The sequence below is a fragment of the Camellia sinensis genome, chromosome 13 (assembly GCF_055761805.1).
Source record: "Camellia sinensis isolate YWXY chromosome 13, ASM5576180v1, whole genome shotgun sequence".
In the NCBI taxonomy this organism is placed as follows: domain Eukaryota; kingdom Viridiplantae; phylum Streptophyta; class Magnoliopsida; order Ericales; family Theaceae; genus Camellia; species Camellia sinensis.
The window spans coordinates 4,516,037-4,538,716 of NC_138973.1; the positions used below are offsets into that span (position 1 = coordinate 4,516,037).

The 22,680-nt window shown below is 38.6% G+C and overlaps 1 protein-coding gene across 1 annotated transcript in view; it reads left to right on the forward strand.

Annotated features, from left to right (window-relative positions):
- Window positions 1-531: 531 nt before the first annotated feature.
- LOC114308431 (uncharacterized) overlaps window positions 532-22,680 on the forward strand; it is a 34,071-nt gene continuing 11,922 nt past the window's right edge. Inside the window, exons 1-3 of the mRNA XM_082900238.1 lie at window positions 532-1,419; window positions 1,503-2,161; window positions 2,238-2,593. Coding sequence (XP_082756364.1) covers window positions 903-1,419; window positions 1,503-2,161; window positions 2,238-2,593 — 1,532 coding nt within the window. The 5' untranslated portion in view covers window positions 532-902. The remainder of the gene's footprint in view (window positions 1,420-1,502; window positions 2,162-2,237; window positions 2,594-22,680) is intronic.

Consider the following 22,680-nt stretch of genomic DNA (forward strand, 5'->3'; position numbering starts at 1 on the left):
ACACTTTTGCTATTCCTTCGTCTTCTCTCTCTGTTCTCTTGCTGCTCGAGTTCTGAGCTTACTGTGTTCGTGCTTCTGTTGCTGCTACTGCTCCATCTTCAGCTTCTTCTTCTTCAATCTGGTAAGCAGGTCTACCCTTCTCGCTTTTGTTACTTGTTTTTCCATCTGTTTTTGCTTTGTATGCTTTTTGCAAACATTTTTCTTCATTTGTCTGCTTTGCTCTTCGTACTTTGATGAAGAAACCATAGAACCCAAGAGTATATGTCATATACCCTAGAGAAAACTCGATTTCGATCCAGAATCACATCCCAACCGAACCAGGATACTGTTTGTGTTGTGTATGTAGATAGATTTCAGAGAACAACCGAACTAGGACTCAAAGGAATAGCAGTAGTTTCTTCTCAACCACTCTAGCCAAGATAAACTCACCGGAAAAACGTGCACGTACCGAACTAGGTACTTCGGTCAATAACCGAGCTAAGGCTTTCGGGGCCCAGCCGGCTTTCTTAGTTTTTAAACCGAACTCAGAAAGCCGCCCCTAGGGGCTTCGACCGAAGTAACTTTCCTCAAACTGCAACCGATTTAGGCCTTGGGACTAAACCAGCTTTCTGAGTTTTTTAGACCGAACTCAGAAAGCTGCCCCTAGACGTTAAAACCGGTCTAACCTGCTCAAAACCGAGTTAACAAACCTTCTGATGAGCCGAGGTAGAACCAGCCCACTGAGCCGAAGTAGGATTTGTATATCTTGCTTATAATTTGTAGCGCGGTCCCACGATCTGTGCTTAACCCCTTTGTTTTCTACCTTGCAGACTTAGGTTGCCCAGGCACTCCTACGTGTGCTCAACCGGGCTACTGAGCCAAATTTTCGTACCGAAATAATTTATTCGTAACTTATTCAACAAATGGGTAAGTATAGATATTTAGTCGAAACCCCTGGTGGCATGGCCGAATTCAGGCAGGACTACCAGATTCCTGATGATGTCCAACTGGAGTTGGCCAAGAAAGATGCTACTCCCTGGGACAATGAAGGCTCCGTCCCTTTTACCCTTCAGTCAATAATTGAAACCGGACTACGGTTTCCTGTCCAACCGCTCATCTGCGAATTTCTTAGACAGACTAGGTTATGTCCTACCCAACTGTCCACCAATACTTACCGTATTATAATGGGAATAGACGCATTAAACCACCAAACCGGACTAAATCTTGGTCTAGCCGAAATATTCCATCAGTATTCCATCGGCTCAAAGAATGCTGGGTGGGTCTACTACCTCAGAATTCGCCGCCGCCGAGAGAAGATAATTAAGCATACTCCGGACAAAGATCTTAACGATGATGATTTCCTTTGGGTCTCTGGGAATTTTGAGGATTTTCAAGCTCAAATTCCTGGCCGACCTATAAATTGGAAAATGGGAGAGCCTGGTAATTTTGCTTCGGTCTTCTGTCTTGTTTGTTATCTCGGTTGTTTAGTTTATTAGCCGAACTAACACTTCTCTTTATTGCAGATTTCGCCCATCTCCGTTCCCTGTACAGTTATCCCAACCTTGGGGTTCTGCGAGCCGCACTACGGGTTAAAGAAAGAAGTTGGTCAAAGCTTCTAAATTTTGAGCCGACCTACCGGTATAGCGGTCGCCGCAAAGCAAAGGTAACTGATTTTCTTCTCGAGGAAGCACCGGAGCCGGACCCAACTCTGCCCGAGATAAGACTTGTCCCTCTAACAGCAGAAGAAGAGATGGCGAAAAGGAGCAGAGTTAGGGCCCTTCTTACCGAAACGGCTAGGCCCGAAGTAACGCCTCCCAGTCAATCGCAGCCTGCCGTTGTCGCCCTCCCTTCCCAACAGCCATCCTCTTCCCGCCGGACCAAACGTCCCCGGACTGCCGAACCCGAACGAGTTTTGGTTGATGAAGAACCAGTCATTCAGCCGAGCTTACCACCAAGCCCTCGACCGGAGTCTTCCGACCGGACCATCAGTTGCTGGGCACCGAAGCTATCTTTCAACGACCGAGACATTCTGGAAACAGACTCGGTTGTTGCTGAGAAGGACCACCTGTTGGCCATCAATTTGGCCAAGAGTGTGTGTCTGCCTAAAGACATGGAACATCACCACAAACAGTTAACCACCGAGCTGAAGTCCATCCGGTCAGCCACGAAATCAATGATTCTGGTAAGTAACTTCGGTCGTATTTCTGTTTTTCTACTTTTCTTTTTCTTCGGCTAAATTGAAGTTGTTGCTTTGTCAGGCTATCCAGAAAAATCAAATCACCCATAGGAAGGTGCTGGAGCTGAGGAAAGTGACAAGGCAAGCTGCGGCAGAGGCGGAGGCGAAATCGGCCGAACTAGAGGAGGCCAGAAAGGAAATGGCCGAACTCCGAGGTGAGGTCGGTCGTCTGACCGGAATGGTTAGTTCGGCCGAGGCCGAAAAGCAAAAGACTGCCATTGCTCTGAAGGACAAGTACTTGCGTGAGCTGGTGAAGCTCGAAAGAAAGAAGGATGCCGAAATAAAGGAGAAGGTGAAGGAGGCTGACAAACAAGGCTTCAAGAGGGCAGAGGATGCTTACGCCAAACAATGCGATGCTGCCAAGGAGCTGTTCTTCAAGTGCGGCTGGAGGGGGGCCGTTGAGACGCTCGGTCATGATCCTCAGACCGAGGTTTTCAACCCTCCAGCCTACTTTATACCGAACTCCCTGATGGAGTATGCCAAGGCCATGCAACAGCAGTTCCTTGAGGGCTCTGACGATGAAGATTCTGATGAAGACACTGCCCCTGAGGATACTTCGGTTGTGAATGCAGGTCAGGTAGTTCGGTCGGAGCCCATGGTGGAAGATCTAACTATTGATCAACCAAGTGAAACCGTGGCTCCGGCCGAAACTATTCTACCTTCAGAAAACGTCCCTGCGCCAGAAACCGGTCTTCAGGTTGACGCCGATGCTGCCTTTGATGCCGAGATTGAAGATCTTTTTTCTTGACTCTGTACTTTTTCTTTTGTTATTTCGTCTTTGTAACCGGGCTATGCCCCTCTTGTACTTACCTTTTTAATGAATGGAAATTTGGCGCAACTCTTACTCCGGTCTTTGTGTGTATGCTTGCATTTGTAATGTCTTCTATTACACTAATTTCTACTTCGGTTTTGGCTTTTAAACTACGCTTACCAGCCAACCACTCCTTAGCCGATACGCTTACTTCGGCTGAGGAGTACAAGAGTTGGTTTATTCCAGCCAACCATTCTTCAGCCATACACTTACTTCGGCTGAAGAGTAACAAGAGTTGGTTTATTCCAGCCAACCACTCTTCATCCTTGCACTTACTTCGGCTGAAGAGTAACAAGAGTTGGTTTATTCCAGCCAACCACTCTTCAGCCTTGCACTTACTTCGGCTGAAGAGTATCAAGAGTTGGTTTATTCCAGCCAACCACTCTTCAGCCATACACTTACTTCGGCTGAAGAGTAACAAGAGTTGGTTTATTCCAGCCAACCACTCTTCAGCCATACACTTACTTCGGCTGAAGAGTAACAAGAGTTGGTTTATTCCAGCCAACCACTCTTCAGCCATACCCTTACTTCGGCTGAAGAGTAACAAGTTTGGTTTATTCCAGCCAACTTCTCTTCAGCCTTGCACTTACTTCGGCTGAAGAGTATCAAGAGTTGGTTTATTCCAGCCAACCACTCTTCAGCCATACACTTACTTCGGCTGAAGAATAACAAGAGTTGGTTTATTCCAGCCAACCACTCTTCAGCCATACACTTACTTCGGCTGAAGAGTAACAAGTGTTGGTTTATTCCAGCCAACTATTGAAGTTAGTTTTTCCAGCTAACTTCTAGTATTTGGTTATTCCGACCAAATGTCCTGCAGCCTGGATCCTTATCCTGGGCTTAGGAAGGGTGTTGGTTTAATCCAGCCAACCTCTAAGTTAGTTTTTCCAGCTAACTTAGAATAAAGTTTGGTTATTCCGACCAAACGTCCTGCAACCTGGATCCTTATCCTGGGCTTAGGAGGGGTGTTGGTTTATTCCAGCCAACCTCTAAGTTAGTTTTTCCAGCTAACTTAGAATAAAGTTTGCTTATTCCGACCAAACGTCCTGCAGCCTGGATCCTTTATCCTGGGCTTAGGAGGGGTGTTGGTTTATTCCAGCCAACCTCTAAGTTAGTTTTTCCAGCTAACTTAGAGTAAAATGCTTGCTATGTACCTAATCTTCACTAAAGCTAACTTTTACAGAGAACAACTCATGCTGAAAAGAATCGCTTGTTTTATTGAAGAAAGAAAAAATTACACGTGCTAGAAAGAAAAAAACTAAAAGTAAAATAACTTGAGGTTGGCGGTGTTCCATGGCCTAGGGATTGCTTTGTCGTCCTTGTCTTGGCGGTATGCCCCTTTGTCTGTTAACCAAACCACTTTGTGAGGACCTTCCCAGTTTGGCCTTAACTTGCCATCTCCTGGTCCTCCACTGCTTTCCGGTCCGCCGCTTTGTCGACATCTGTGAATAGCTCATTACTCTCCGGTTCTTCCACCGAATGAACATATCCTTTGGCAGCGCGGCTGCCATTCGCCGTGACGAAGCATTGCTTTGACATGATCTGATCTCCATAGACTTCTTCAATTATGCCGGTGTTGTTGGGGAACCGCATTACTTGGTGGTAGGATGACGCCACTGATCGCATGGCATGCAGCCATGTTCTGCCCAAGATGATGTTGTAAGTGGAGGGGACCTTCAATACCCAGAACTCCACTTGTTTTGTCACGGTTCCTGCTCTGACTGGAAGAATGATTTTGCCGACGGGCCATTCTGACATGGAGTTGAACCCAATTAGGGGAGATACGGCAGGTGCCAAGTCTTTGTCTTGCAGCTTCAATTGCTTGAATGTCTCGTAGTACATGATTTCACATGAACTACCCTGGTCAATCAGAATCCGCTTGACGTCAAAATCCTTGACTCGGAGAGTGACGACCAGGGCATCATTGTGGGGGCAGCAAATTCGTTCCAAGTCTTTGTCGGAAAAAGTCATGACGTTTGTTGCCTCTGTCTTCCCCTTCTTGATGGCTGGTTGGGCACTTAGTACTTCTCTAAAGTGTTCTGCCTTTTTGATCGATCCCCTGAGCTCGCATACACGCTCAGGTTCAAAGACTCCATGTATGACATTGATGACGCCTTGAGGCGGGGCGTCTATTGGCATTCCATTGGGGTGGTTATTATGGTCCTGGGGGGCTGGCTGCGTCCCTCCTTCAATGTACTTATCCAAGTGTCCTGCTGCCACCAATTCCTCCAAGTGCTGTCTCAGTGGCGTGCAATTCTCAGTTCGGTGCCCCTTTTCTTGGTGGAAGGTGCACCGTGATCTGCCGTCGTAGTCTTTCTGGGCTTCTCCTAGCTTGGCTGGCCACTTGATGAAAGGCTCATCTCTTATTTCGCTCAGGATCCGATATATTGGTTTCTTGAACACCGTTGTTATGGCAGTGCGGATTCTCAACCATTTTTTATCTGGGTCTTCTCCGTTATCTCGTCTGCCACGTCCGTTCTTGTTATTTCGGTCAACCGTGTTGACCTTGGCAGGGGTTTTCTTTTCTGGTGCTGCGGTCGTACTTGATTTGGCTTTGGAACGTGCGCCATCTTCTTCTACCCTGATGTGCTGATGCACTCTCTCCATCAGGGCTTCCATGGTGAGGGGTGGTGTCATGGTAATTGAATCCCTTAGTCGGTTCCCTACTGGTAGGCCTCTTTTATATTGCGCAATGGCTAGATTGGTGGGGCAGTCTCCAATCTGGTTGAATGTCTCCCAGTAGCGACTGTTGTAAGATCTGAGGGTTTCTTTCTCACCCATGTCGATGGAGAGTAGCTGGTCTATCTCCACCGGTGTTTTAGTATTTGTCCGAAACCTTGTTACGAATGCTTCTGCCAATTGGGCCCAGGAGGCTATGCTACCTTCTGGGAGCTTTTCGAACCAAGTCAAGCCCAGGTCGCCCAGACTTGATGGGAAAAGTATGCACATTAAGGCCTCGTTTCGCCTGTACACGGCCATGACTTGGCGAAAGTGGCTCAAGTGTGAATACGGGTCCGTCTTCCCTTCATATGTATTGAACTTCGGTTGAAGGAAGCCTGATGGTAGGGGCGCGTTTTCGATCGCTGGGACAAACGGCGAAGTCTGTAGTCTTGCCAATGCCTTGTCCCTTAGTTCGTAGGCCGGTCGTGGCATTGGCATTCCAACCTCGACGCTTCCGTGCGTCCGAGGAGCCAACCGTTGTAAGGCCGAAACTCGGTGTGGATCCCTTGCCCTGGCATCCTCCTTGCATCGTGCTTTTTCTTCTAGCACGGTTCGTAAGTCGGATGACCTGGGTAGCTCGGTTTGTCTGGATCTGGTTTGGTGTGAATGTGAAGGCCAATACGTGCTTCCTTCAGTACATGATCTTTCGGATCTCGTCCTCTCAGACCTGGAGTGACGAGTTCTTGAAGATAAGGAGTGAGTGTCGCCTGTCCTGAGGCTTCTGCTCTCTCCTTGGGAGGGCGTAGTATTCCTACTACGACTCTCTGAGTGGCGAGGGGGCGTCTTGTGCTTGCGCCCCTCTCCTGTCGCCACATCTTTAGTCTTCATCTGGCGTTTTAAAGCCTCCATGTCCGCCGCCATCCTTCGAATTAGTTCATCTTGTTCCTTTACGCGATCTTCCAGGGCTTGAGGATCAATCCTCCTCCTTTGCCTGTCAGGACTTTGAGAGTGACGAGGGCTGCTATTTCGCCTTCCCCTGCCACTCCTCCTGGAGTTAAGTTGTTGGGGCTCCAGATCCGCCATGGGAGGGACAGCAGGTAATCCTTCACGCCTTGCGCCCCCTTCTGGAGTTAGTCCGTCGACGGCGGACTGTGGTAGTTCTTCAATGTGTGCCATTGATTTGAGAAAAAGGAGAAGCTTAGCCAAGAGGTTTTTGTTCTTGTCCGTTCTTCCCACAGACGGCGCCAATTGTACGGGGAGGAAATAATTCTCCTCGTATAATCCTGTTGACCAAGTCCACGCTTCTCCGTACGACGTCGCTTTGTCACCTGAAAACACAAACGTGAGCTAGCCGGCGGGTGTGTGCCGGAAACCTCTCCGATGCCTAAGTCAGAAAACTTGACAAATAGACAAAGCTCTAAGTTCTCAGAAAGATTGTGTTCAATTACCTCCTCCAAGGTGATGTTTGTAGGCTTTTATAAGTTTCCCGTGGCACAATCCTAGTAGGACTTGTACTTCTCCATGCAGAGTCCTCCTAGGATTCATTCTCCTAAGGATAATGCTTATCCTTTTGCACCCTCCCCCACTGCTTAAACCAAGTGGGATGGTTTTTTATATGACCGAACTTCCACATGACCGAAGTAAAATTGGCTATACCGAGCCACAGAGGGCCGAACTACACTTAGCTCGGTCTGCTCCTCCAATTGATTACTTCGGCTGCCCTGTTTGACCTTGATGTGCTTAGTTCAAACTTCCAAGTAGCAAGTTCTGACCGTCCCAACCGCTGTATGTCACGACCGGACTAATTCTGAAACCGGTCTTCCCAGAACATACTGCGGCCGGACTAACTCTGAGACCGGCCTAACTCCGAGTTGTCTCCGGACCGGAGTGGCTTTACTCTTCCTTGGACCGGAGTAATCTCACCTCCTCGGGCCGAAGTAACTTTGTCTCCTTAAGGCCGGAGTAACCTTGCCCCTAGGCCGAAGTAGCCATTACGGCCTTTTTACTTAGTCCTTCGCGTTTTGGGCCTCGAAGCCAAACTCGGAGCTCGGCCCAATTTTTCCCAAAAATTACCCTCTCAATATATATAATTTTAATTGTATGAATATACATAGAAGTGAAATAAAAATGATGAGGTAATAATAAATAGTATTTTTGTAAAGAATCACTCCGGAAATAAATTATATTGGCCGAATTTATTTGGGGTGTCCTAATTTGATATCACATCAATTAGATATCACCTTGAATTATCGGGGAGTCGTCCTGAGTTAGCTTCAACCATCATTTAAATCCCCATTCAAATCCCATGCCCATTCCCATTTCCATCCTAATCTATTTTATGACATGGGATGGCCATTTAAAATTATATGCATGTGGGGCTACTGATGAATATATAAATGGCAGTGTTACATCTAGGGCTGCTCGCGGGTCGGTTTTGGCCGGGTGCGGGTCAAAACCGACCCGACCCGCACTTATGCGGTTGGGGAAAAATGGACCCGCAACCGCCCGCGATGCGGTTCGCGGTTTGTGCGGGCGGGTGCGGTTCGGTTTGCGGTTTAGTGTTTTTTTTTTTTTTTTTTTTTTTTTTTAAACTTAAGTAAATTTGACATTTTTTGTTACTTTCTAAACAATTTTTTTTTTTTAGAAGAGTTATAAATTAAATTACAAGATATACAATTCATGATCATAATAAATAGTCCACATGTTAGATAAGATGATATGGAACTATGCTTGAGGATAGTAATTAATCTTCCTCCTTCGCTTGCAAAAATAAACCCTTAAAAGTCAAACTAGTAACACTAATTTAAATATGTAAAAACGAACCCTTAAAAGTCAAACTAGTAACACTAATTTTAATAGTGGATTAATCTTCACTGTTTAGTTTTTAATATGCAATAATGTAATAATAGAATGACAATTCAAAATATCATATTTAACTGTGTCTACTAGACTAATAGAATATAAAGATATTTTTTTTTATATATATAAATAAAAGTCAAACTAATAACACTAATTTAAATATCATTAGATCATGATAATGTATATAAGTGCCCATATAATAAATTTTACTTTCATCCAAAATGTAAAAATAAAAATAATAACTAGTTATCTCCATCCATCCAAAATGCAAAAAATAATAATAATAACTAGTTATTTTTTCTTTAAGAAAAAAAAAAAAAAAAAAAAAAGATGCGGGTTGCGGGCGGGTCGGGTTCGACCCGAACCCGATCTCTTGCCAATTTCTTGACCCGCACCCGCCCGCCTACCTACATCGAAACCGCCCAAAGCACCGCGGGTAGGGTAGGGTCGGGCGGTTTGTGCGGGCGGGTGGGTTTGTTGCCCAGCCCTAGTTACATCCACCAATTAGGTTTTGTTTGAGAAGTGGGTTGGCTTTTTGATTTTTTGATTTTTTTGACTATTTTAACCTGGGGTTAAAAAGTCTGATTTGAGAAGGACTTTTGACTTTTTTGGCTTTTTTGTGAGAGAATGAATGTAATGATTATAGGTTGGATGTGATGTTTTGTCTTATAGAGCTAAAAAGCCTATTTTATTTTTTTGTGGCTAAAATAGCCAAAAAAAACCTCAAGATTGGCTTCCCAAACGAAACTTTAGTATACTAACTAGTATATCAACACTAGTTATGACATTATTATTGACCCCACTCATTATACAAATTATAAATATTAAAAAAAAATTAAATTATATTATATTATCAATTAGTACACTAATTAGTACATTAATTAATACATATAGCATTATTCATATACATATTCTCTATTCCTATTCTCATCCCAATCCCAATCCATTATATGACATGGGATGACTATTTAAAATTATTTGCATGTGGGGCTATTGATGACTATACAAATCCCTTATTAGAGGCTTTTAGCAAGTGTTAGAAGCCTACAAAGTGGTATTTTAAAAAGTTGGTAAAAAATTGATTTTTTAATTTTTTTTAACTATTTAATGACTTTTTTAACTAAAAAAATTGATTTTTTTTATGTAAAAAAGTTAAAAAGCTAAAAGACTTGCTTTTTTTTTAGTGCTGCTATTAGCACCTACCAAAATTCTTTGGACCCCCCATTTCTTTGGACCCCAACCCTAAATCCTAAATTTTAATAATATTTTTTTGGACACCCCACTTATTACCAAATTTATCCATATTCATAATATTTTCACAATGAAATACACACCCACCTTATTTTTCATCCCTCTCATTCGTCTCGGCCGTCAATGGAGCATTCTGACAACTCTCATCTTCTCTGAACGCTCTCCATATCGCCGAATCAATAACCTTGAACATCCTCTCATCATCATCTTCTTCGTTGCTTTTTATATCTTCGTCATCGCTGAGATCGGTCGAAGATCCTCCAATTTCTACGGGATTTGTATAACCGTTTGTAAGATGACGAAAAACAGAATCATCGTTTGAATCGCCATCAGAATTCTGAATGTAACCCAAAACAATTTGTTCACCACTATATAGCCGAAAAAATGTATTTTGTTCAGAACTGTTTTGTCGAACAATAATGATCCTGTCAGCACTGTATGTCCGAAAAAAATTTGTTCATTACTGTGTAACTTGAATCCATTCCAATTCACAACTTAAAATAACATGAATTAAATCCATTCAAAATATATAACTTAAATCCATTCCAATTCACTCTTTTCCATTCTAAGTTAGTTTAACAAAGAAAATTATATAACTGACTATCTGCATTAATGTTCGGAACCTATGTATTGAACGAAAGGATTATGTTCAGTACTATATTACCGAATATAATTCTAACAGTTAGCAAACCAGTACCGAATAGCTCGAACGAAACAAGAACGACCGAAAACGACCAAGAATGTTAATACAAGACAGATAAACTTACCAATGGAACGTCGGTCTTGCTAGAATTGTTGTCCTCGTCCTCCATTGCTCTACATAGTGAAATAAGTGATGAAGTATACGTTATACTTGAAGCAAAACTTTCAAGTTTAGTAGCGTTGATGATGGTGATGAAGATGACACATTCAGGATTTAAGATGATTATAAAAAATAATAGATTTAGAGTTTATGTTGGTTAGTTATGAAAAGTAATAGGTTTAGAGTTTACAAACATGGAATACATATAGTTGGAGTTGGAGGTGGAGGTGGAGGTGGAGGTGGAGGTGGGGGTGGGTGTCTAATATTATAGAGTATTAGTTCTCATTGATAGGTGGGTATTCCATTTAATAATGTCGTTTAATGTAATTTTACTTTAGGGTATAATTGTAATAAAAAAAATTATAAAATAGGGGGTCCAAAGAATTTTAATAAGTGCTAATAGCAGCACTTTTTTTTTTTAGCAAGTTGTCAAAACACCGCAAAATCAATACCTAAGTCAAATCAATGATCAAGAGGGAGTTCTTTGAGAAAAAGCGTTTAGGATTTGTGTACTAAAATTTATGAGTTGTATATAATTATGAAAAAAGTGAGTTTAGTGCGAGTTGATTTTTATTTTATTTTATAGAACTAGTATAATTTTATAATTTTCTCTCACCCACCCTAGAAAAAAGAAGAAGTTAGTTAATTAATGTTGTTAATAAAGAAGAAGTTTTCTTAATCAAAAATGTTAGAGATCCTAAAAACTTTATCAAGAAGTATGAGATTCACATTGTGCGGATCCCACACCCATGTGAGATATTTGGTAGAAATTTTGGTAAAATTTTTAGGATCTCTAATATTACTCTTTCTTAATTAATGTTGTTAATAAAGTTGTTAAAAATGTCTTAATTAATGAATGTTAATGATTAGGAATGTGAATGGGCTTTGGATAGGCCTTGGATGCTCAAACCCGGGCTTCGGCTTTTGAAGCTATATTAAAGTTTTTTTTTAACAGTTTGAGAATTTGGGCAAATTCAAACCACTATATCTACTACACTACTTTAAAAAGACTGAACCCAAATTATTTTCTACATTTAGTTTTTGAAAAGATCGTTCACTAGCAGGGTCAGCTTTGACTTTTTCAGGATGCAAAATGAATCTTTCATATATATTAAAAAAAGAAAATTGATCAAAAGATTATGTATCAAATTTTTGCATTTAATAATGCTCACAAAATGGCTATTAAAATTTATTTAATTATATAACAAAGTTTACAATAATAAAAAAGGCTAAAATATAATTTGGAGTACCAAATAAAAAATAAATTAAGTCTTATATTCTTTATTTATTTTTTTTATTTATTTTTTTCATGTCCAAAATCACACTTTCCAGGAATAATGACATGTTTGATATAGTATCAAAAATTATTAACTTAATCCTCAATCATTACAAATCAAAAAATAAAGTAAAGAAAACATAAAAAAATAATAAAAATATATAATCGTAATAGACAAAATATATATATAATCAATGATCAAATAAATATTTAATCAAACAAAAATAAGAATTCATCTCTAATGTAGAGTTTGTAGCTTGAAACCTAACTTTATATTACAAATTTGAGACTTTCCACCATAGATGAACAAATAAAAAAAAAATCAATACATAAAAAGCTAAGAAATATGATAGTTCTTCAATTAGTTTAAAAAAAAAAAAATTAAATGAATACTTCTAATTCTTGTTGCTGACAAAAATCAATTGATAAAAACTATTTGATTTTATTATTTGTTTGTAATTATATCTCAAATGTATTTAAAATATAAATTGAGGGCCTCAAAATGTTGGGTCTTTTTATTCAAATTGGATCTCTTCTTATAAGAAATTTTAGATCTTTCTAACTTAAATGGGTCTTTTTTTCCGAGTCGGTACAATATTTTACTATAGTTTTAGGACCATTTTTAAAAACATTTTTTAGGAGCCCAAAGGGCTGCTTTGTGGGCTTTGCCCCAAGGCGGCCCTCTGACTGGACAATAGAAAGACATGTTTTGCCCATCTCCTGAAAACCCACATGCCTGTTCAACCCTTTTTTTTTCTTTTTTTTCTTTTGAGCTTTTTTTTTTTCGAGCTAGAAAAAAAATACTCCCTAGAAAATCGTAGTGTCTGTAGGCCTGGTCCCCAACTAGTGAGTTGATGGGCAGACTTAACTCATAAGAAGATACCATTACCGGGTAACAATGAATCTCATCCACCCCATAACAAGAGACAGAATTACAATCGAAATTTAGTATATTTATCATAAGAAATTTATGCCCCGGAATTCGAGCCTTGCTCTTTGGGGTTATCCACGGTACCACCACTGCTGGTGGTATGTGCCTGTTCAACTTGACCGCAAACCCTTTCACATAACACAACCGTTGTAACATAATGGGCAGAAACATTGTTTCGAAATCGAAAAGAACGGCCAGCAACGATTGTTTCAAAATCAAAAAGATTGCCACAACTTTTGATAAGCAACAACCATGTATTGTGTATATACATCGAAGAACTGTTAGTAAAACCGTAAAAAAAAAATTTGTTTCTTCTTTTTGGATTGATGGCTACACCATCAAAAACTGATCAGTGCGATACTCAAAATTTAAAAAACAAATGTCTGATGTTTGCGATGTCTTCATCGGCATTCTCGCGGGTTGATAGTTACACAAAGAGGTGTTCTCTCGCTCTCTCTCTTCATATTGCTATGTCCTTTAGGTTATTGTGTTCTGTGTTAGTAGAATTACTGCAACTTCCCTAATAACCATTGTGAATTAACAAGCAGCAACGTTGTGTCGAAATAAAAAAAAAAACGACTACAACTTGTCTGATGCTTGAACTTAATTTCAGAAACAGGACAAAAGACAAAGAAATTGAAAAAATCGAAAAGAAAAGAAACCACAACAAAAGACGAACACGAAAAGGCACACAAGGTTCTTCATGCGTTCAAACGTTGAACTTCAAAGTATGTTTTTGTTTCTTTTTTCTGCTTATAAGTTGTACCTCACATACTTGGCCTTCTGTTGGTCGAATTATATTTTACATAGGCATTGTACATTGGACGTCCACAAAAAATCCATTCCAATTGGTATTAGTATTGATGTACAGATGCACAAATCTTGTATCGTATCTATGTGCTTGCAATTGTCAGTAGTACACATTATATTAGTGTATCTATTTCAATAGTAAAATAATTTAAATAAATAATTAAAAAGATTTCAATTTGTTTTCTTATTTATTTGGCTAATGTTAATATAATTCTGAGGGCAACCATTACTTCACTCACTATTTGAACGTGATACTCTTTTTATATTGGGTATTGTCAATAAATTGAAAATATTTGTGGAGGACATCCTTCGGGAAATGAGGTCTATGAACTAGGAGTGACATAGGTGTGTCAAATTGGCCAAAGAAAGAACAAATGGAACATGAGACAGATATTGTGGATAAGTGAGAGTTATTACTACCCTTTTCATTTTTAACATAATGCGTGTACTGAACGAAGGTATTAATTTTTGTTAATGGAAATTTTATAATACACATTTCAAAAAAAAGTGTACAATATGCCCTAATTATGATCTATTATGATATTTGAGCGGAAAACAAGTTGAAAAATAAATAAATCAATAAAACATAAATTATATAAATTTTATCAAATCAAACATTCAACTATATCATGTCAAATTTGGGTGTTGTCCCCTCCCTGGAAGACTCTAAAAAATACTTGAAAGTTTTAGAGGTATACCATATGTCGTAATTATGACCTATTATGATATTTGAGACAAAAACAAATTGAAAAATAAATAAATAAATAAATTATAAATTATATAAATATTATAAAAATTTTATCAAATTAAACATTCAACTATATCATGTCTTGCAAATTTGGGTATCGTCCCTTTGCTGAAAGACTATAAAAAATACTTGAAGGTCTTAGTGGTTCTTATATATTCTAGAATAGTCTAATTTAAGGGTGTAAATCTGGCCTAGCCCGGGCCCTTGTTAGGCCTCATGGGCTCCCGCTAAAATTTGGATCGGGTCGGGCCACGAGCCAAAACATAGGCCCAGGCCTAAGGGTATTCAGGCCTTGGGCGGGCTGGTGGGCCGGGCTTGGCCTCGGGCTTGGGCGGGCTTAACCATTTTTTTTTTTTTTTAAATTTTTTTTCTACCAAAATTTTATTTTTTTCCACTAAAAAAAAACACTGGGCCTTAGTCGAGCCGGGCCTTGAATGGGCCATAAACGGGCCGATGGACTGGGCTACAAGTCGGGCTAGGTTTCAAAATGATAGCTCAAGAGCTCGGGCTGGACTCAGACCTGAGTCCAAACGGGCCTAAACGGAACGAGTCCACCTCAGGCAACCACTCCTAAATTAAGGAGGTGGGGAAAATATCTAAAATATTCTCCATCCTTTCTTAACCTTTTAGATTATTCATTATATATAAGGTTATAAAAAGGGGAGGGTCTCATTAATTTGCCCAAACGGTTAGTGATTAAATTGTGATAAACTACCCTTTCACTATTTGAGATATCTATAATAATTTTCATCAAAATAAAAATGTCATGAGATATATGCAGTGATTATATTATACTACAGAATTGTTTCATAATCCTGTATGTGAAACTTCATTTCCCTATAATATGTACACTTATGCAATTAAGTCACAACTATCCTCAAGTATCATGATCGTGATTGTGATACACTTGTTTGACACCTACACTCATCTGATGCTCTTGGCGTGTCTCGGACACATTTGGGCTTTGTTTTATAGACGGGTATAAAATCAAATCTCAAAATATATAACCTTCTTTTTTAGTAAGCCATCATCTCGCCTCACGCTTAGCCTTGCATGTTATATTAGCTAGAAGGGGTAGCACGCACATAAGTGCTTTAATATTAATTTGATATTTTTTTAGTATGTATAGTAATTTTTAGTAGTAATATTATTCTTATTGTTTTTCTTTAATCTTATTTATTCTTATTTTTTCCCCACTAACTTAGCTTTGATACTTTTTCAATGATGTTAAAGTCTCCAAATGAATTAGTTTGACTATTGTGTAGAATATTGGATAATTTATTTGAAATTTATTGCCACCCTTTTAGTTAATATAATACGCAAGCCTAAATGTGAGGCGACGAGGAAAGATAATGGATTCATTGAAGCAAGGCAAAAGCCAAGAATAACTTTTAAAAAATTCAATCAACTCAATAATTTCAAAAAAGTATTACAAATACTAAAAATCCATTGATTCATAATTCAGTTAACTAATATGTAAAATAGCTACTGAGAGGGAGATTTATGAGCTGAATTGGGCCGTGGTAATAGCCGGGCAGATTGTGGGCCGAACACAATTGGGCCGTGGTATCTTGGGCCTATTCGCAAGGGTTTTGCTTGGTTAAGACACAGGGCATGTGGGACCGAGCTACTTGGTTTGTTGGTGCGGAAGCCGGTCTATTGGGAGTTTGGCCGAGATGTCTGCCTGTCTCCATGGGTTCCACGGTTCATGCGTTAGCTCGGCAGGAAGACCGACGGCTAACCGGCTCGACCTACCTCGAGCTCAGCTTGCCGGAATGCAGTCGAGTTCGATTGTACAGGAGCTCGGCGAATGGTTCATTAAGGTATTGTCGGAACAATCTTCTGTGTAAATAAAATAAATAGAAATAAATCCAAACAAATAAATAAATAACGTACCGAATTTATTTATTAAACCGAATAAATAATTTAAGACCAAGTCGAGTGTGTGACACTCTGTCCTTAAGACAGATTCGCCCCGCTACGGTGCTTACGGTTGAGTGGCGTCTATCTCCCAGGATACAATGATCTTCACAAAATTGTTGTAGCACACCAAATAAATTTGTACGGCGAACCAAACCTGTGTTCTAATACTCTCTGAAATTATTTCTAAAACTAATATGAAGAAATAATGCAAATAGATAAATTTGGACAGCAAAATGAAAGAGTTTCTGATTTTTTTTTTCTATCTCGGATGCCAACCCACTGCTAGAAAATTAGTATATATAGGCACAAGGAACTCACCCCGAAAAGGTTTAATTTCAAAGTGAAAAGGTGCACACCTTGGTCAACCTTTGAATTTGAATTCAAAGAGCCGTTGAACACACTTTCATATAATTTGAATAGTGATCCGTATAGGTGCAACAGTTAGGCAAACTGTTTGAAACTTTATAATTAAACTATTAGAATAGTTAATTCAATAAAACCTTTCACTTGAATGAAATAACTTTATTAAACTATTTAAATAGTTTAATCAAATTTTTCCGAAACCAATTAGGAATTAAAAATTTGAATTCAGAATTAAATTAAACTCCCAAAATTACAAACCTTAGGAAACCACTTAGGAACCCAAAATTTGAATTTAGAATTAAATTAAATTCCCACAATAATTTTTATTGAAAAAATTCAAATGAATTTTATCAAAGAAATTAATGTTAAACCCGAAAACGACATCAACTTCCCATTCACTCAAAAATGGTTTTGACGTTCCGTCTTCACCGTATGACTTGCCACGCGGCAAGGAACACGTCACCTCTTCGGACCCACCCCAAAAGATGTTTGGGGCCCACCCAAAATGGGCTCAAAATTATGCCTATATAAAACCATTTTCCAACAATCCCCCACATGAATGGAATTTGACGGAGAGAAAATGCAACAACATGATCTAATTACAGAGAGTACAGAAATTGAAAATATTCTGCAAAGGATAGGTAGCTTTTGGCTTTGAACCTTCCCTTGTGAGACACTATCGGATTTACTAGCTAACCAGTGAACGTGATGTCTTGAACTGTTCAGCCGTTTGTGTAAACCAAGACAATAGAACTCACACAGTATATTCCCAGACACAGTTTAGTTCTCACTATTGTGTTCATTTTGGCCCTGAACAACCTGGTCTTTCATGAGTGCTCTAAAGACTTGTAGCCCTTCACAAATCTTATAGAACCGGTCCAGTTCACACTCATATAGGTGATTCTTACGAAAAGTATCCTGCCATACTCCACTAGGTTTACCTAGATATAAGAATCATTAAAATTTTACTTAACCTCAAACGCTGCAGACATCACTTATTTTATCATAGAAATGGGTAGGAGTTGGACTCCACAGTGATCCTTCTGAGTCAATCACAACTCGGTTGTCCCTTTGAACCTAGATCTTGGGATCTCCAGTCAACTAGGTTGGGTTGCCGTTGTGGTAACTCTTATTTAATAGGCTTTAGTCCCATTCCCCTCGATGAATTCTCAACTAACTCTCTTGCTAACCCTTTGGTTAGTGGATCCGCTATGTTGTCTTTAGACTTAACATATTCTATGGAAATAATTCCATTAGAGAGTAGTTATCGTACGGTGTTATGTCGACGACGAATGTGTCGTGACTTACCGTTATACAAATGACTCTGTGCTCTACCAATTGCTGATTGACTATCACAATGTATGCATATAGCAGGCACCGGTTTTGGCCATATTGGAATATCTTCAAGGAAGTGGCGAAGCCATTCTGCCTCTTCCCCTGCTTTGTCTAAAGCTATGAATTCAGATTCCATAGTAGACCTAGCAATACAAGTCTGTTTGGAAGATTTCCAAGATACAGCCGCCCCACCAAGAGTAAAGACATACCCACTGGTGGACTTCGAGTCTCTAGTATCTGATATCCAATTTGCATCACAGTATCCTTCAAGTACTGCTGGATATCTAGTATAGTTAAGCCCAATGTTACGAGTAAATCGAAGATATCTTAGAACCCTTATAATTGCTTTCCAGTGTTCTACTCCCGGATTACTCGTATATCTACTTAATTTACTTACTGCATAAGCTATATCTGGGCGGGTGCAGTTCATCAAGTACATTAAGCTTCTAATAATTTGGGTATACTCTAATTGAGAAATACTTTCCTGTACATTTTTAGAAAGATACAAATTAACATCTACAGGAGTTCTAGCAAGATGATCATCATCTTTGCTGATTTTGTCAAGTATTTTCTCAATGTAATGAGATTGTGACAAAGCATATCCTTCTGATGTTTTGGTAATTTTCATACCAAGAATTACATCAGCAATGCCCATGTCCTTCATGTCAAAATGTTTATTCAACATTTTCTTGGTAGTTTTAATCATATCATTATTACTACCTATGATGAGCATATCATCTACATAAAGACATACAATAACATAACCTTTATCTGTGTTTTTAATATAAACACATTTGTCACACTCATTAATTTTAAATCCATCTGACATCATTGCCTTGTCAAATTTCTCATGCCATTGCTTTGGCGCTTGTTTTAAACCATATAATGATTTAACCAATTTACACACTTTCTTTTCTTTCCCTGGAACAGAAAACCCTTCTGGTTGTTCCATGTAAATTTCTTCATTTAACTCACCATTTAAGAAAGCGGTTTTAACATCCATTTGATGAATTTCTAGATTGTATAGAGATGCAATGGCAATTAGCATTCTAATGGATGTGATTCTAGTAACCGGTGAGTATGTGTCAAAGTAATCTAGACCTTCTTTCTGTCTAAAACCTTTGACTACAAGTCTTGCCTTGTATTTATCTATTGATCCATCCGCTTTCAATTTTCTTTTGAAAATCCACTTGTACCCAAGAGGTTTACAACCTGGTGGCAAGTCCACTAATTCCCAAGTGTGATTTTGCAAGATGGATTCAACTTCACTGTTGACAGCTTCTTTCCATAAAGGAGTTTCAGGACTGGACATAGCCTCTTTAAAAGTTAAAGGCTCATTTTCTATCATATATGTTAGAAAATCTGGACCAAAAGATTTTGAGGTTCTAGCACGTTTACTACGCCTAGGTTCCTCTTCTTCATTTTGATCTAACTCTTGTTTTTGATCATGTTTTTTATCATTACTAGTAATAGCATCAAAAGATCTTTTCTTATTACTAGTCTCTTGTCCAATCTTATTCGAAAATACATGTTCAAAGAACGATGCATTCCGAGATTCAATAATAGTATTTACATGTATTTCGGAATGTTCTGATTTATGAATCAAAAACCGATATGCACTACTATTCTTGGCATAACCAATGAAAATGCAATCAATGGTCTTAGGACCTATCTTAGTCTTTTTAGGACTAGGAATAGCCACTTTAGCCAAACACCCCCACACTTTTAAGTATTTGTAGGATGGTACTCTTCCATGCCACAATTCATAAGGTGTTTGATTTATTTTCTTTCGGGGTACTTTATTTAAAATATAATTAGCAGAAAGTATTGCTTCCCCCCACAAGTTCTGAGGTAATCCAGAACTTATTAACATGGCATTCATCATTTCTTTTAAAGTCCTATTTTTCCTTTCAGCAATTCCATTTTGCTGAGGTAAGTAAGGAGCGGTGGTTTGATGAATTATTCCATGTTCTTTACAAAACTCACCAAAAGGTGATTCATATTCACCACCTCTATCACTTCTAAGTTTCTTGATTTTCTTACCAAGTTGATTTTCAACTTCATTCTTATATTGAATGAAAGTTTCCAAAGCTTCATCCTTGGTTCGAATTAAATAAACATAACTATATCTAGTATAGTCATCTATAAAAGTGATAAAATATTTTTTCCCACCTCTAGTTTGAATTGATTTAAAATCACAAATGTCACTATGAATTAATTCAAGTGGTTCCGTACTTCTTTCAATTGAATGAAAAGGAGTTTTAGATAATTTTGCCTCAACGCATACTTCACATTTATGATTTGAAACAATATTAAATTTAGGTAAACATTCCATATTAATTAATCTACGCAAAGATCCATAATTAACATGTCCTAGTCTACCATGCCATAAATTTGAAGACTCAAGCAAGTAAGAAGAAGATGTAGTATTATTAATAACTGAGGGTACAACGGTTATTACATTTAACTTGAAAAGGCCATCAGACATGTAACCTTTTCCTACATACATCCCGTTTTTGGTAAGTACAAACTTGTCACTTTCAAAAACTAGCCTAAACCCATTCTTACTTAACAAAGATCCGGAAACAAGATTCTTGCGAATGTCCGGTACATGCAGCACATTGTTAAGAGTGAGTTCCTTTCCAGATGTCATCTTGAGTACAATCTTTCCTTGTCCTTCAACTTTGGAAGTTGAGGAGTTGCCCATAAAGAGTTGTTCACCATTGTCCACTGTAGAATAAGATGTGAACATCTTTTTGTCGGCACAGATATGGCGAGTAGCACCAGTGTCCACCCACCATTCTTTAGGATTTCCGACAAGATTTGCCTCGGAAACAACTGCAGAAAGATTGATGTCATCGACACCATTGGAAATATTGTCCACTTCAGTCATGTGGGTTTGAGCATGCTTCTTGCTTGTTCTTCTTTTATTTTTGCCTTTGCTACGGCAATCTTTGGCCCGATGTCCCTCTTTATCACAGATGTAACATTTGCCATTAAACTTGTACTTTTTATTATCCCCCCCTTTAGAGCCTTGTGATGAACTTTCTGCAGAAGACTTTCGTTTCTTGGTTTTTGAAGTATGTTCCACCACATTTGCCTTAGACTCCATAGGATGCTTACCAGCCCGCTTTTCAGAATTGTGGTTGTCCTCCTCAATCCTCAAACGCACAATTAACTCGTCCATAGAAATTTCTTTGCGCTTATGTTTAAGGTAGTTCTTGAATTCCTTCCAGCCTTTTGGTAATTTTTCAATTAAGGCTGCAACTTGAAAGGATCCACTGAGAAACATACCTTCTGCGTGAATGTCATGCAGAATGAGTTGGAAATCTTGAGCTTGGCTGATCACAGTTTTTGAATCAACCATTACAAAATCCAAGAATCTGCCAACCACAAATTTCTTTGAGCCGGCATCTTCCGTTTTGTACTTTTTCTCCAACGATTCCCAAAGTTCCTTTGCAGTCTTGATTGGACTGTAGACGTTATATAATATGTTGTCAAGTCCGTTCAAGACGTAATTCCGGCAAAGGAAATTGGCATGTTTCCAGGCATCAACCGCAGCAACCACTTGCCGGTCGGTTTCATCCTCTTTCAGGATAGGAGCATCTTCACGGAGGAAACGAGCCAGGTTCAGAGTTGTAAGATAGAACAACATTTTCTGTTGCCATCTTTTAAAGTCAATTCCTAAGAACTTCTCTGACTTTTCACCGTGATTTACCGGTACTGTTACAACAGGAGGGGGGTTGGCGTCATTGCAGCCACCACAGTAGTACTTGTTTGGGCATTTGTTTCAGTAGCCATCAATTCTAATATATAAAACAAAATTATAATTAGAATTTACACTACACAGAAAATTAAACCAAATTCACAGAATTAAATTCCGTAAAAATAAAAGAAACAAGAATGTAACTTTTATTTTCCAATTAATTTGAAAATAAAATAAAATTTTATTTAAACAAATTAATTCCACACAGAAAATTAAATTCTGTAAAATAAAAGAAATAAAAACTATAACTTTTATTTATCAATTAATTTGGAAATAAAATAAAATTTTATTCAACCAAATTAATTCCACACAAGAAAATTAATTTCAGAACACTTCAATAATTAAAATACTGAAACAGAATTTTAATTAATGAAAACTTAGAAAATAATTTCTAAAACCCAAAATTAATTTCTGAAAAAATTCCACAAAAATATATTCTGAATTGTTAATGACACCAGTATCGTACTACTAGTTGTTGTCAAAGAAAAGAGACAGTATATTACTACTATCTGTCAAATAGCATATAATCACTATTTGTTTTTCCAACCAGAATATTATTTTGTAAATTCACAGAAAATAATTTTCTTCCGAAATTATTTACGAAGAAAGAAAAAGGAAAACAAACGAAAAATTCTGTAAACAGAATAATTCGAGTATGTCTTAAGATTGTTGGAACAATCTTCTGTGTAAATAAAATAAATAGAAATAAATCCAAACAAATAAATAAATAACGTACCGAATTTATTTATTAAACCGAATAAATAATTTAAGACCAAGTCGAGTGTGTGACACTCTGTCCTTAAGACAGATTCGCCCCGCTACGGTGCTTACGGTTGAGTGGCGTCTATCTCCCAGGATACAATGATCTTCACAAAATTGTTGTAGCACACCAAATAAATTTGTACGGCGAACCAAACCTGTGTTCTAAT